General features: G+C 46.8%; 1 protein-coding gene across 2 annotated transcripts in view; it reads right to left on the bottom strand.

Moving 5' to 3' along the window:
* Positions 1-14824, bottom strand: part of LOC112255329 (serine/threonine-protein kinase WNK2-like) — a 59406-nt gene that overhangs the window by 33716 nt on the left and 10866 nt on the right. For both annotated transcript variants that reach the window (XM_042324681.1, XM_042324682.1), the window contains exons 2-4: positions 1657-1829; positions 1267-1487; positions 793-950 (exon numbers count right to left, since the gene is read on the bottom strand). In XM_042324681.1, the coding sequence (XP_042180615.1) occupies positions 793-950; positions 1267-1487; positions 1657-1829 (552 nt within the window). The remainder of the gene's footprint in view (positions 1-792; positions 951-1266; positions 1488-1656; positions 1830-14824) is intronic.

Raw genomic sequence — 14824 nt, 5'->3', positions numbered from 1 at the left:
AAAACAAGAACAATCTTCATGATCACAAACATGAAGAACATTTGTTTATTTTTTGGATCCCCAGTTGCGACAGTTACTCTTCCTGGAGTCCACAAATATCGGGTGATGTCTCCCAGAGTCCCAAAAACAACAACACACACAGCGTTCAACCTGCATTCTTTGTGACAGGAGTAAGATGGCTGACAAATGTCATACCCCATTAAGAACAGATTCCCCACGGTGCAGTGACATGGTCAGGAAGCTCCCTCTGGAAAAACATATGGGCACATGTTCCAAATATGGGTTCCAAATAGCACCCTATTCCCTATGTACTTCACTGCATAGGGAAAAGTCCATCAAAAGTAGTGCACTATGTAAGGAATAAAATACCATTTGAGACACAGACATGTTCTCCTTAAGTCTCCTTAAGTCATTTCCATGTGTTTGATATCATTCCATTCACTACAATCCAGCCATTATTATGAGCCGTCCTCCCTCACCAGCCTCCTGTGCACTCCATTCATACTGGCATCTCTATAGTAACATTAGTGCTACTTTGATATTTCTGAGTGACTCTGTAGAAGCCTGTATCTGTGATCTTATGTAGGTTTGTTTTGTTAGTACTAACAGCTTGCATCACCATGGTAGACTTTTGAACTATTCACTGTAGATCTGTATGGCTTTGCTGTTGGTGCTAGTAAGTAAACATTGGCAATAGTAATGGGGTGGGTGGGTTGGTGCTAGTAAGAAAACATTGGTGCTAGCAATGGTGTGGGTGATAGATAGGATGGAAGATGGACTCGCTGGACTCACGCCGGTGACTTTGCGGTAGATCTGAGCAGCGTTCTGGCACTCGGAGTAGGGGTATTCTGAGGTGGCCATCTCCAACATACACATCCCGAAGGCATAGACGTCCACCGCCTCATCATAGTGCTCCTCATACATCTCAGGGGCCATGAACTCTGGGGTGCCTGGGACGACAGGGGTCAGAGAAGAGGGCAAACGTCAAAGGTCACAAGAGTTACAGGGCTCCTTCAGAAAGAAACAGAAGGTTTTTCCTTACACACTGGAACACACTCATGCTAAAATGATAAACATGCTAAGCTAATTCACATATACTGTACCTATCCAAAAGAAGCTCATTGAATTCACGAGCAGGTCTCAACAGAATTACTGTCATAATCCATGAAATGCATAGTTACAGTATAGATTCCATACTCTTTTACAGGTGATGTATTTACTACCATTCCAAGCAGAGCATGAAAGAGCATGATTCCTCATCCTCACCAATGACACTCTTGGCGAAGGAGGTCCTCTTCAGCGTAGCTAATCCCAGGTCTCCTATCTTGACGGAACCGGTGGGGCCGGTGATGAAGATGTTGTCACACTTCAGGTCCCTGTGGATGATGGGAGGGGTCCTGGTGTGGAGGAAGTGGAGGCCCTTCAGGATCTGTCGACACCAGCTCCTCAGAACCTTGGGCTTCATCACCTTGAAACGCTTGAGATACCTGGAAGATAAAGGGCAGACCATCATCATCAAGATTTTCATCATCAAGACCACTAACGTTACAATCCATCTGATAATGAACAACTATCATTCAACTATGAATCAAAATGTGGAGGAACTATTTCATTCCATGAGGGGGGGGGGCATGCTGTTGGTTGTGTGTGTCTCACGTTTTTAGTGTCCCTGAGGTCATGAGCTCTGTCACAAGAACGATGCACTTCCTCCCTTTGACCGGTGACTCCCAGAAGTCATAGAAACGCACAATGTTGGGGTGCTGGAGACCCTTCAACATCTCTGCCTCCTCCTTAAACCTCTGACGCTCCGCTTTAGTCAGTTTACGGTCCTGAGAGAAGAAAGAAGAGAGGGGGAGGTAAAGACAGAAAATAACAAGGGACACAGTTCCTTAAATTCTCTGGCATAACATCATCTCTATAATATATCCATGCTTGTGATTTTGAATATAAAGTATCAATAGAAATATTTACAAATATTGTCACTAATGATTTTATGGGGATTTGACCATGCTGCATTCAAGTTGAAAACATCCATTAGTCACTATTCCATTGTCTCAGCAGTTATGTGATTGGACTACAAACCCATGAATGTAGGCTATATTTGGAGTTAACTTCTTTGCGACAGGGGGGCAGTATTGAGTAGCTTGGATGAATAAGGTTCCCAGAGTAAACTGCCTGCTACTCTGTCCCAGATGCTAATATATGCATATTAGTATTGGATAGATAACACTCTGAAGGTTCTAAAATGGTTTGAATGATGTCTGTGAGTATAACAGAACTCATATGGCAGGCAAAAACCTGAGAAAAAATCCAAACAGGAAGTGGGAAATCTGAGGCTTGTAGTTTTTTTATCTCAGCCCCTATTGGAGATACAGTGGGATATTGGTTACGTAGTTCCTAAGGCTTCCACTAGATGTCAACCGTCTTTAGAAACTGGTTTGAGGCTTCTACTGTGAAGTGGGCCTGAACGAGAGCTGAATGAGTCAGGTGTCTGGTAGAGTGCCACAGGCTGGTCACGCGCATTTCACATGAGAGCGACCTGCGTTCCATTGCTTTTCTACAGACAATGGAATTCTCCGGTTGGAACGTTATTGAAGATTGATTAATTCTATACTTAGTTTGAAATGTTTCTACGACCTGTAATATAACTTTTTGAACTTTTCGTCCGACGTTCGGCTGGACCTGAACGCACGTTTGGATTTGTGTAATAAACGCCCTAAAGAAAGAAGCAATTTGGACATAAATGATGGACATTATCAAACAAATCAAACATTTATGGTGGAACTGGGATTCCTGGGAGTGCATTCTGATGAAGATCATCAAAGGTAAGGGAATATTTCTAACGCTATTTCTGACTAATGTTGACTACCCAAAATGGCAGATATCTTTTTGGCTGCTTTGTTGTCTGAACGCTGTACTCAGATTATTGCATGGTTTGCTTTTTCCGTAAAGTTTTTTTGAAATCTGACACAGCGGTTGCATTAAGGAGAAGTATATCTCTAATTCCATGTGTAACACTTGTATTTTCATCAACATTTATGATGAGTATTTCTGTAAATTCATGTGGCTCTATAAAAATCACTGCATGTTTTAGAACTACTGAACGTAACGCGCCAATGTAAAATTCGATTTTTTAATATAAATATGCACTTTAGCGAACAAAACATACATGTATTGTGTAACATGAAGTCCTATGAGTGTCATCTGATGAAGATCATCAAAGGTTAGTGATTAATTTTATCTCTATTTGTGCTTTTTGTGACTCCTCTGTTTGGCTGGGAAAATGGCTGTGTTTTTCTGTGACTTTTGGTGACCTAACATAGTTGTTTGTGGTGCTTCGCTGTAAAGCCTTTTTGAATTCAGACACTGTGGCTGGATTAACGAGAATTTTATCTTTAAAATTATGTAAAATACTTGTATGCTTCAGGAATTGTAATTATGAGATTGTACTTGTTTTGATTTTGGCGCCCTGCACTTTAACTGGCTGTTGGCAAGGTGGGACGCATCTCACATTTCCCAGAGAGGTTAACGCAAGTGTGATATTTTGAGTAAGGGAAGCATAGGGTTGTGAATCTCTCTTCTCGTAACAGCCATGTATACAACACACATCTGTGATCTGGATGTGATGTCAGAATCACATCAGATGTGACATCATTATTTTTAAAGCATAATGTACAGCAAAGATATATATTTGTATGATATGTGGTGATGTCAGAAGTGGGATCAGAGTCTTGCTTTGTTAAACAGGTGTTGTGAATCAGATAAAGACTTCACAAAAAAAAGCAGATATTTAATTTACCTTTGAGCATGGTGAAGTTATTAATTACCCTATGGATGGTGTATCAATACACCCAGACACCACAAAAATACAGGCATCGTCCCTAACTCAGTTGCCCGGAGAGGAAGAAAACCACTCAGGCATTTCACAATGAGGCCAATGGTGACTTTAAAACAGTTACAGAGTGTAATGTCTGTGATAGGAGAAAACTGAGGATGGATGAACAACATTGTAGTTACTCCACAATACTAACCTAAATGACAAAGTGAAAAGAAGGAAGCCTGTACAGAATACAAATATTCTAAAACATAAATCCTGTTGGGAAAAGGTTCTAAAGTAATACTGCAAAAAATGTGGCAAAGCAATGAACTTTTTGTCCTGACTACAAAGTGTTAAGTTTGGGGCAAATCCAATACAACACATTACTGAGTTCCACTCTCCATACTTTCAAGCATAGTGGTGGCTGCATCATGTTATGCAGTCATCTTTAAGGACTGGGGAGTTTTTCAGGATAAAAAATTAATGGAATAGAGCTAAGCACAGACAAAATCCTAGAGGAAAACCTAGTTCAGTCTGCTTTCCACCAGACACTGGGAGATGAATTCACCTTTAGGCAGGACAATAACCTAAAGCACAAATCTACAATTGGAGTTCCTTGCCAAAAAGACAGCGAATGTTCCTGAGTGGCTGAGTTACAGTGTTGACTTAAATCTACTTGAAAATCTATGGCGTTACCTGAAAATGGTTGTCTAGCAATGATCAACAACCAATTTCACAGAGCTTAATGAATTTTGAAAAGAATAATGGAAAATGTTGCACAATCCAGGTGTGGAAAGCTCTTAGAAACTTACCCAGAAAGACTTACAGCTGTAAGTAGTGCGAAAGTTGCTTCTAAAAAGTATTGACTCAGGGGTGTGAATACTTATGTAAATAAGATATTTCTGTAATTCATTTTCATTAAATATGACAGAATTTCTCAAAACATATTTTTACTTAGTCATTATGGGGCATTGTGTGTAGATTGGTGAGAAAAAAATATTGAATCCAGGGTGTAACACAACAAAATGTGGAATAAGTCAAGGGGTATGAATACTTTCTAAAGGCACTATAAACACACAGACACATACAAACAAACACACATACATTTTTTTTCAGGGAACCGTGTGCATAGAGTGTTACAGAGTTCCCGATTGCAGAAATAAATCATGTCCATTCACAAGCATGGATTATTGGAGGAAGGTGCCGCGTCGAATTTCACCTAAAGCCCATAACCATCTAAGCTGTCGTATATCCTAACAACTAACATATTAGTAAGCAGATGCTAGCCTATTACAGATGTAGGATCTTCATTTGATCACTCCTTTGTTGCTGAGAACTTACCAGCACCATAGGAAATGCAGATGAGCTTCATGATTTACATAAATTCACTGAAAACACGCAATAACACACGGTTATATTAACAGCATTGCACTTCTCATGTAGTCTAATTTTGGCCACTTAATAGTCTAACCACCGATCAAGCAAAATTATGGATTAAACGTTCAAATCCTGTTTCTGCAGGATTATTTTGCTGCGACAATACTGGTCAAATTAAGATCGTACATCTGTAAACCTATCCTTAATTGCCAATACTGTATTTCCTATTCGGGATCCTATTCTGGAAGGAGGTGAATGATGGTAAGGGAGTTGCTCAGGGCTATATAAGGATCATGTGACTGTCTATGGATTTTCTCCAAGGCAGGGTGTTGCACTAACAGCATCTGCTTGCCTTACTGAGCTTTGTCAATGTGATAGAAAACAGAGAAGCTAGCAGCACTAGAGTCCTGCTCTAACAGAATGGGTGAGACCCAGAATGAATGCAATTAGCTACGATTAAATACTTATGGGTTTATTGTCTCCGATACACAGCAGCCAGAGCCGATCGCTGTGTATCTTCAAATGACTTGCACAGGTGCACACTCCCCCTTTTTCCCTCTTCTCTCTCTCTGCAGTGGGGAGCGCTTGTGTGTGTGTGTGTGTGTGTGTGTGTGTGTGTGTGTGTGTGTGTGTGTGTGTGTGTATATATATATATATATATATATATATATATATATATATATAGTGGGGAGAACAAGTATTTGGTACACTGTCGATTTTGCAGGTTTTCCTACTTACAAAGCATGTAGAGGTCTGTCATTTTTATCATAGGTACACTTCAACTGTGAGAGACGGAATCTAAAACAAAATCCAGAAAATCACATTGTATGATTTTTAAGTAATTAATTAGCATTTTATTGCATGACATAAGTATTTGATCACCTACCAACCAGTAAGAATTCCGGCTCTCACAGACCTGTAAGTTTTTCTTTAAGAAGCCCTCCTGTTCTCCACTCATTACCTGTATTAACTGCACCTGTTTGAACTCGTTACCTGTATAAAAGACACCTGTCCACACACTCAATCAAACAGACTCCAACCTCTCCACAATGGCCAAGACCAGAGAGCTGTGTAAGGACATCGGGGATAAAATTGTAGACCTGCACAAGGCTGGGATGGGCTACAAGACAATAGGCAAGCAGCTTGGTGAGAAGGCAACAACTGTTGGCGCAATTATTAGAAAATAGAAGAAGTTCAAGATGGCGGTCAATCACCCTCGGTCTGGGGCTCCATGCAAGATTTCACCTCGTGGGGCATCAATGATCATGAGGAAGGTGAGGGATCAGCCCAGAACTACACGGCAGGACCTGGTCAATGACCTGAAGAGAGCTGGGACCACAGTCTCAAAGAAAACCATTAGTAACACACTACGCCATCATTGATTAAAATCCTGCAGCGCACGCAAGGTCCCCCTGCTCAAGCCAGCGCATGTCCAGGCCCGTCTGAAGTTTGCCAATGGCCATCTGGATGATCCAGAGGAGGAATGGGAGAAGGTCATGTGGTCTAATGAGACAAAAATATAGCTTTTTGGTCTAAACTCCACTCGCCGTGTTTGGAGGAAGAAGAAGGATGAGTACAACACCAAGAACATCATCCCAACCATGAAGCATGGAGGTGGAAACATCATTCTTTGGGGATTCTTTTCTGCAAAGGGGATAGGACGACTGAAGGATCTGGAGAAGGTCTGTATGGAGGAGTGGGCCAAAATCCCTGCTGCAGTGTGTTCAAACCTGGTCAAGAACTACAGGAAACGTATGATCTCTGTAATTGCAAACAAAGGTTTCTGTACCAAATATTCAGTTCTGCTTTTCTGATGTATCAAAAACTTATGTCATGCAATAAAATGCTAATTAATTACTTAAAAATCATACAATGTGATTTTCTGGATTTTGTTTTAGATTCCGTCTCTCACAGTTGAAGTGTACCTATGATGAAAAGTACATGCTTTGTAAGGTCGAAAACTTGCAAAATCGTCAGTGTATCAAATACTTGTTCTCCCCACTGTATATATATATATATATATATATATAACTGTATCCTCAGCTGATCAGACACACTGGCAGCTGGCAGTATTTTATTCCCTGAATCATGTTGCATCATCCACTGATCCGAGACAATCAGGACCTGGTAAATCAGTCTGGTCCAGAGATAGGGACCGTGAGAGAGGAAACACATCCATATGATCAGTTGATTTACTAAATAAGTATTAGTACATTTATAAAGTATTTCTGCAGAAGATGTCTTAGACAATCTCGGCTGTATCCCCTTTTTTCTTTTCACTCAATTATCTCTCTCTTTTGCTATCTCTTTCATTTCCCTAATATTTCTTTATATATTTCTCTCTGTCTCTCTCTCACGCACACACACTTTTGATGTCCTGAGGCCCTGTATCACTGTAGCACAGGAGCACTGAAGGGCGAGGTATTATCTCCATGGAGAGTATAATTGCTGAATTATCACTCTGCGTCCCCCCCCCTACACACACACACTCTTTCAGTTTATTAGAGGGAATATCTGCTCTCACAGCCTGCCTAGTTTCTGCCCTACTCCAATCACAGACGTATGCACCTTTAATCTTTCCTCTCTCGTCTCATCTCTCCTCTCTATTTTCTCCTCTCTCATCTCTCCTTTCTCCTCTCCCCTCATCTTTCCTCTCCCCTCTCTCATCTCCTCTCCCCTCTCCTCTCCCATCTCTCCTTTCTCCTCTCCCCTCTCTCATCTCTCCTCTCCCCTCTCTCATCTCCTCTCCCCTCTCCTCTCCCATCTCTCCGCACTCCACTCATCTCTCCTCTCTCATCTTCTCTCCTCTCTCATCTCCTCTCCTCTCTCATCTCTCCTCTCATATCATCTCTCCTCTCTCATCTCCTCTCCTCTCTCATCTCTCCTCTCATATCATCTCTCGTCTCATATCATCCCTCCTCTCTCATTTGCCAGCAGCATACCACCCTGCATCCCACTGCTGGCTTACATCTGAAACTAAGCAGGGTTGGTCCTGGTCAGTCCGTTGTCTTCCGGCTGGGATGTTAAACCCATGGCACTTATCGTAAGAGTAGGGGTGTTAACCCTGGTGTCCTGGTTAAATTCCCAACCTGACCCTCATACCATCATGGTCACCTAATCATCCCCAGCTTGCAGTTAGCTCATTCCTCTCCCCAGGTCATTTCTGTAAATGAGAATGTGTTCTCAGTCAACTTACCTGGTAAAATAAATAAAATCTCTCCTCTCCCAGCATAGAGGACCTGACAGGCTGCAGAGGAGACTAAGGCTGTGTCCCAAATGACACCCTATTCCCTTTATAGTTCACTACTTTTAGTGCGCTGTATAGGGAATAGGGTGGCATTTGAGATGCACTTTGACTCCCCCTGGGGAACCTAAACAACAAGGGGGCTCCAGGCTAAAATTGTTCCTAAAAAAATAACCTCTCCAACCCTGGGTCTAACACTGAAAATGCTGCATCAGCTCCATAGCAAAAACACACTTACTTACTGACTGACTGACTGACTGGCTTGCTTGCTTGCTTACTTACTTACTTACTTACTTTATTGTCCCCATGGTGACATTTTGTTGCAGTGTCATGTACACATTTAAAGTGGCGTCTAAATACAAAACCAAATTGACAATACAACTTTCATAACAGTTACGCACCAATAAAAATAATAATAGTAAGAAATAAGAAGTAAAACATTAAATAAAAAAGAAGAAAAGACTGGCCTGCTGGCCTTACGGAGTCAATGGGAACAGTCGCCTGCTGGCCTTACGGTGTCAATGGGAACAGTCGCCTGCTGGCCTTACGGAGTCAATGGGAACAGTCGCCTGCTGGTCTTACGGAGTCAATGGGAAGAGTCGCCTGCTGGCCTTACGGAGTCAATGGGAACAGTCGCCTGCTGGCCTTACGGAGTCAATGGGAACAGTCGCCTGCTGGCCTTACGGTGTCAATGGGAACAGTCGCCTGGTGGCCTTACGGAGTCAATGGGAACAGTCGCCTGCTGGCCTTACGGAGTCAATGGGAACAGTCGCCTGCTGGCCTTACGGTGTCAATGGGAACAGTCGCCTGCTGGCCTTACGGAGTCAATGGGAACAGTCGCCTGCTGGCCTTACGGAGTCAATGGGAACAGTCAACGGAGTCAATGGGAACAGTCGCCTGCTGGCCTTACGGAGTCAATGGGAACAGTCGCCTGCTGGCCTTACGGAGTCAATGGGAACAGTCGCCTGCTGGCCTTACGGAGTCAATGGGAACAGTCGCCTGCTGGCCTTACGGAGTCAATGGGAACAGTCGCCTGTTGGCCTTACGGAGTCAATGGGAACAGTCGCCTGCTGGCCTTACGGAGTCAATGGGAACAGTCGCCTGCTGGCCTTACGGTGTCAATGGGAACAGTCGCCTGCTGGCCTTACGGAGTCAATGGGAACAGTCGCCTGCTGGCCTTACGGAGTCAATGGGAACAGTCGCCTGCTGGCCTTACGGTGTCAATGGGAACAGTCGCCTGCTGGCCTTACGGAGTCAATGGGAACAGTCGCCTGCTGGCCTTAACGGAGTCAATGGGAACAGTCGCCTGCTGGCCTTACGGAGTCAATGGGAACAGTCGCCTGCTGGCCTTACGGAGTCAATGGGAACAGTCGCCTGCTGGCCTTACGGAGTCAATGGGAACAGTCGCCTGCTGGCCTTACGGAGTCAATGGGAACAGTCGCCTGCTGGCCTTACGGAGTCAATGGGAACAGTCGCCTGCTGGCCTTACGGTGTCAATGGGAACAGTCGCCTGCTGGCCTTACGGAGTCAATGGGAACAGTTGCCTGGGCCTTACGGAGTCAATGGGAACAGTCGCCTGCTGGCCTTACGGAGTCAATGGGAACAGTCGCCTGTTGGCCTTACGGAGTCAATGGGAACAGTCGCCTGCTGGCCTTACGGAGTCAATGGGAACAGTCGCCTGCTGGCCTTACGGAGTCAATGGGAACAGTCCCTGCTGGCCTTACGGAGTCAATGGGAACAGTCGCCTGCTGGCCTTACGGAGTCAATGGGAACAGTCGCCTGCTGGCCTTACGGAGTCAATGGGAACAGTCGCCTGCTGGCCTTACGGTGTCAATGGGAACAGTCGCCTGCTGGCCTTACGGAGTCAATGGGAACAGTCGCCTGCTGGCCTTACGGTGTCAATGGGAACAGTCGCCTGCTGGCCTTACGGAGTCAATGGGAACAGTCGCCTGCTGGCCTTACGGAGTCAATGGGAACAGTCGCCTGCTGGCCTTACGGAGTCAATGGGAACAGTCGCCTGCTGGCCTTACGGTGTCAATGGGAACAGTCGCCTGCTGGCCTTACGGAGTCAATGGGAACAGTCGCCTGCTGGCCTTACGGAGTCAATGGGAACAGTCGCCTGCTGGCCTTACGGAGTCAATGGGAACAGTCGCCTGCTGGCCTTACGGAGTCAATGGGAACAGTCGCCTGCTGGCCTTACGGAGTCAATGGGAACAGTCGCCTGCTGGCCTTACGGTGTCAATGGGAACAGTCGCCTGCTGGCCTTACGGAGTCAATGGGAACAGTCGCCTGCTGGCCTTACGGAGTCAATGGGAACAGTCGCCTGCTGGCCTTACGGAGTCAATGGGAACAGTCGCCTGCTGGCCTTACGGAGTCAATGGGAACAGTCGCCTGCTGGCCTTACGGAGTCAATGGGAACAGTCGCCTGCTGGCCTTACGGAGTCAATGGGAACAGTCGCCTGCTGGCCTTACGGAGTCAATGGGAACAGTCGCCTGCTGGCCTTACGGAGTCAATGGGAACAGTCGCCTGCTGGCCTTACAATGGGAACAGTGCCTCAATGGGAACAGTCGCCTGCTGGCCTTACGGAGTCAATGGGAACAGTCGCCTGCTGGCCTTACGGAGTCAATGGGAACAGTCGCCTGCTGGCCTTACGGAGTCAATGGGAACAGTCGCCTGCTGGCCTTACGGAGTCAATGGGAACAGTCGCCTGCTGGCCTTACGGAGTCAATGGGAACAGTCGCCTGCTGGCCTTACGGAGTCAATGGGAACAGTCGCCTGTTGGCCTTACGGAGTCAATGGGAACAGTCGCCTGCTGGCCTTACGGAGTCAATGGGAACAGTCGCCTGCTGGCCTTACGGTGTCAATGGGAACAGTCGCCTGCTGGCCTTACGGAGTCAATGGGAACAGTCGCCTGCTGGCCTTACGGAGTCAATGGGAACAGTCGCCTGCTGGCCTTACGGTGTCAATGGGAACAGTCGCCTGCTGGCCTTACGGAGTCAATGGGAACAGTCGCCTGCTGGCCTAACGGAGTCAATGGGAACAGTCGCCTGCTGGCCTTACGGAGTCAATGGGAACAGTCGCCTGCTGGCCTTACGGAGTCAATGGGAACAGTCGCCTGCTGGCCTTACGGAGTCAATGGGAACAGTCGCCTGCTGGCCTTACGGAGTCAATGGGAACAGTCGCCTGCTGGCCTTACGGAGTCAATGGGAACAGTCGCCTGCTGGCCTTACGGTGTCAATGGGAACAGTCGCCTGCTGGCCTTACGGAGTCAATGGGAACAGTTGCCTGCTGGCCTTACGGAGTCAATGGGAACAGTCGCCTGCTGGCCTTACGGAGTCAATGGGAACAGTCGCCTGCTGGCCTTACGGAGTCAATGGGAACAGTCGCCTGCTGGCCTTACGGAGTCAATGGGAACAGTCGCCTGCTGGCCTTACGGAGTCAATGGGAACAGTCCCCTGCTGGCCTTACGGAGTCAATGGGAACAGTCGCCTGCTGGCCTTACGGAGTCAATGGGAACAGTCGCCTGCTGGCCTTACGGAGTCAATGGGAACAGTCGCCTGCTGGCCTTACGGTGTCAATGGGAACAGTCGCCTGCTGGCCTTACGGAGTCAATGGGAACAGTCGCCTGCTGGCCTTACGGTGTCAATGGGAACAGTCGCCTGCTGGCCTTACGGAGTCAATGGGAACAGTCGCCTGCTGGCCTTACGGAGTCAATGGGAACAGTCGCCTGCTGGCCTTACGGAGTCAATGAGAACAGTCGCCTGCTGGCCTTACGGTGTCAATGGGAACAGTCGCCTGCTGGCCTTACGGAGTCAATGGGAACAGTCGCCTGCTGGCCTTACGGAGTCAATGGGAACAGTCGCCTGCTGGCCTTCTGAAAGTCAATGGGAACAGTCGCCTGCTGGCCTTACGGAGTCAATGGGAACAGTCGCCTGCTGGCCTTACGGAGTCAATGGGAACAGTCGCCTGCTGGCTGGTGTCAATGGGAACAGTCGCCTGCTGGCCTTACGGAGTCAATGGGAACAGTCGCCTGCTGGCCTTACGGAGTCAATGGGAACAGTCGCCTGCTGGCCTTACGGAGTCAATGGGAACAGTCACCTGCTGGCCTTACGGAGTCAATGGGAACAGTCGCCTGCTGGCCTTACGGAGTCAATGGGAACAGTCGCCTGCTGGCCTTACGGAGTCAATGGGAACAGTCGCCTGCTGGCCTTACGGAGTCAATGGGAACAGTCGCCTGCTGGCCTTACGGAGTCAATGGGAACAGTCGCCTGCTGGCCTTGCGGAGTCAATGGGAACAGTCGCCTGCTGGCCTTACGGTGTCAATGGGAACAGTCGCCTGCTGGCCTTACGGTGTCAATGGGAACATTTGCCCGAGCTATTTAGGAGGGATATCACATCTGGCACAAATGATTGTCTCGTTCTATTTTTCCTGCTGAGGGGTGCCCTATACCTGCGCCCAGAGGGGAGTAATTCAAATTCCAGGTACAGGACCCCTCTGTGTCTGAAACTACTGAATATCTCCCTCTCCCTTGGCTGAGTTCTGGAACCACAACACATATTCTGACTCACCTGCCTGTGCACTGAAACAGTGTATTTACATGCATAGCCGAAGGGTGCATATGGTAGGCTGTGTATACTGCAAGAATTGTTAAATTATGACGTCACATCCAAACACAGATTTGTGAAATGTATCAGATGCTGTTCTAAACAAATGCCAGTGAACTAGTCTCTTCCTCTCTCAGCTGACTCTGCTCTGACACTAAACTCCTCTCTCAGCTGACTCTGCTCCGACACTAAACTCCTCTCTCAGCTGTCTCTGCTCTGACACTAAACTCCTCTCTCACTGGTCTCTGCTCTGACACAAAACTCCTCTCTCAGCTGTCTCTGCTCTGACACTAAACTCCTCTCTCAGCTGTCTCTGCTCTGACACTAAACTCCTCTCTCACTGGTCTCTGCTCTGACACAAAACTCCTCTCTCACCGGTTTCTGCTCTGACACTAAACTCCTCTCTCAGCTGTCTCTGCTCTGACACAAAACTCCTCTCTCACCGGTTTCTGCTCTGACACTAAACTCCTCTCTCAGCTGTCTCTGCTCTGACACTAAACTCCTCTCTCAGCTGTCTCTGCTCTGACACTAAACTCCTCTCTCAGCTGTCTCTGCTCTGACACTAAACTCCTCTCTCAGTTGTCTCTGCTCTGACACTAAACTCCTCTCTCAGTTGTCTCTGCTCTGACACTAAACTCCTCTCTCAGTTGTCTCTGCTCTGACACTAAACTCCTCTCTCAGCTGTCTCTGCTCTGACACTAAACTCCTCTCTCAGCTGTCTCTGCTCTGACACTAAACTCCTCTCTCAGCTGTCTCTGCTCTGACACTAAACTCCTCTCTCAGCTGTCACTGCTCTGACACTAAACTCCTCTCTCAGCTGTCTCTGCTCTGACACTAAACTCCTCTCTCAGTTGTCTCTGCTCTGACACTAATCTCCTCTCTCAGCTGTCTCTGCTCTGACACTAAACTCCTCTCTCAGTTGTCTCTGCTCTGACACTAAACTCCTCTCTCAGCTGTCTCTGCTCTGACACTAAACTCCTCTCTCAGCTGTCTCTGCTCTGACACTAAACTCCTCTCTCAGCTGTCTCTGCTCTGACACTAAACTCCTCTCTCAGTTGTCTCTGCTCTGACACTAAACTCCTCTCTCAGCTGTCTCTGCTCTGACACTAAACTCCTCTCTCAGCTGTCTCTGCTCTGACACTAAACTCCTCTCTCAGCTGTCTCTGCTCTGACACTAAACTCCTCTCTCAGCTGTCTCTGCTCTGACACTAATCTCCTCTCTCAGCTGTCTCTGCTCTGACACTAAACTCCTCTCTCAGCTGTCTCTGCTCTGACACTAAACTCCTCTCTCAGCTGTCTCTGCTCTGACACTAAACTCCTCTCTCAGTTGTCTCTGCTCTGACACTAAACTCCTCTCTCAGTTGTCTCTGCTCTGACACTAAACTCCTCTCTCAGCTGTCTCTGCTCTGACACTAAACTCCTCTCTCAGCTGTCTCTGCTCTTACACTAAACTCCTCTCTCAGTTGTCTCTGCTCTGACACTAAACTCCTCTCTCAGTTGTCTCTGCTCTGACACTAAACTCCTCTCTCAGCTGTCTCTGCTCTGACACTAAACTCCTCTCTCAGCTGTCTCTGCTCTGACACTAAACTCCTCTCTCAGCTGTCTCTGCTCTGACACTAAACTCCTCTCTCAGCTGTCTCTGCTCTGACACTAAACTCCTCTCTCAGCTGTCTCTGCTCTGACACTAAACTCCTCTCTCAGCTGTCTCTGCTCTGACACTAAACTCCTCTCTCAGCTGTCTCTGCTCTGACACTAAACTCCTCTCTCAGTTGTCTCTGCT

Source organism: Oncorhynchus tshawytscha, linkage group LG07 (assembly GCF_018296145.1).
Source record: "Oncorhynchus tshawytscha isolate Ot180627B linkage group LG07, Otsh_v2.0, whole genome shotgun sequence".
NCBI classification, from domain to species: domain Eukaryota; kingdom Metazoa; phylum Chordata; class Actinopteri; order Salmoniformes; family Salmonidae; genus Oncorhynchus; species Oncorhynchus tshawytscha.
Note: the sequence above shows the minus strand (reverse complement) of the source record. Positions and strands in the feature narration are given on the sequence as shown.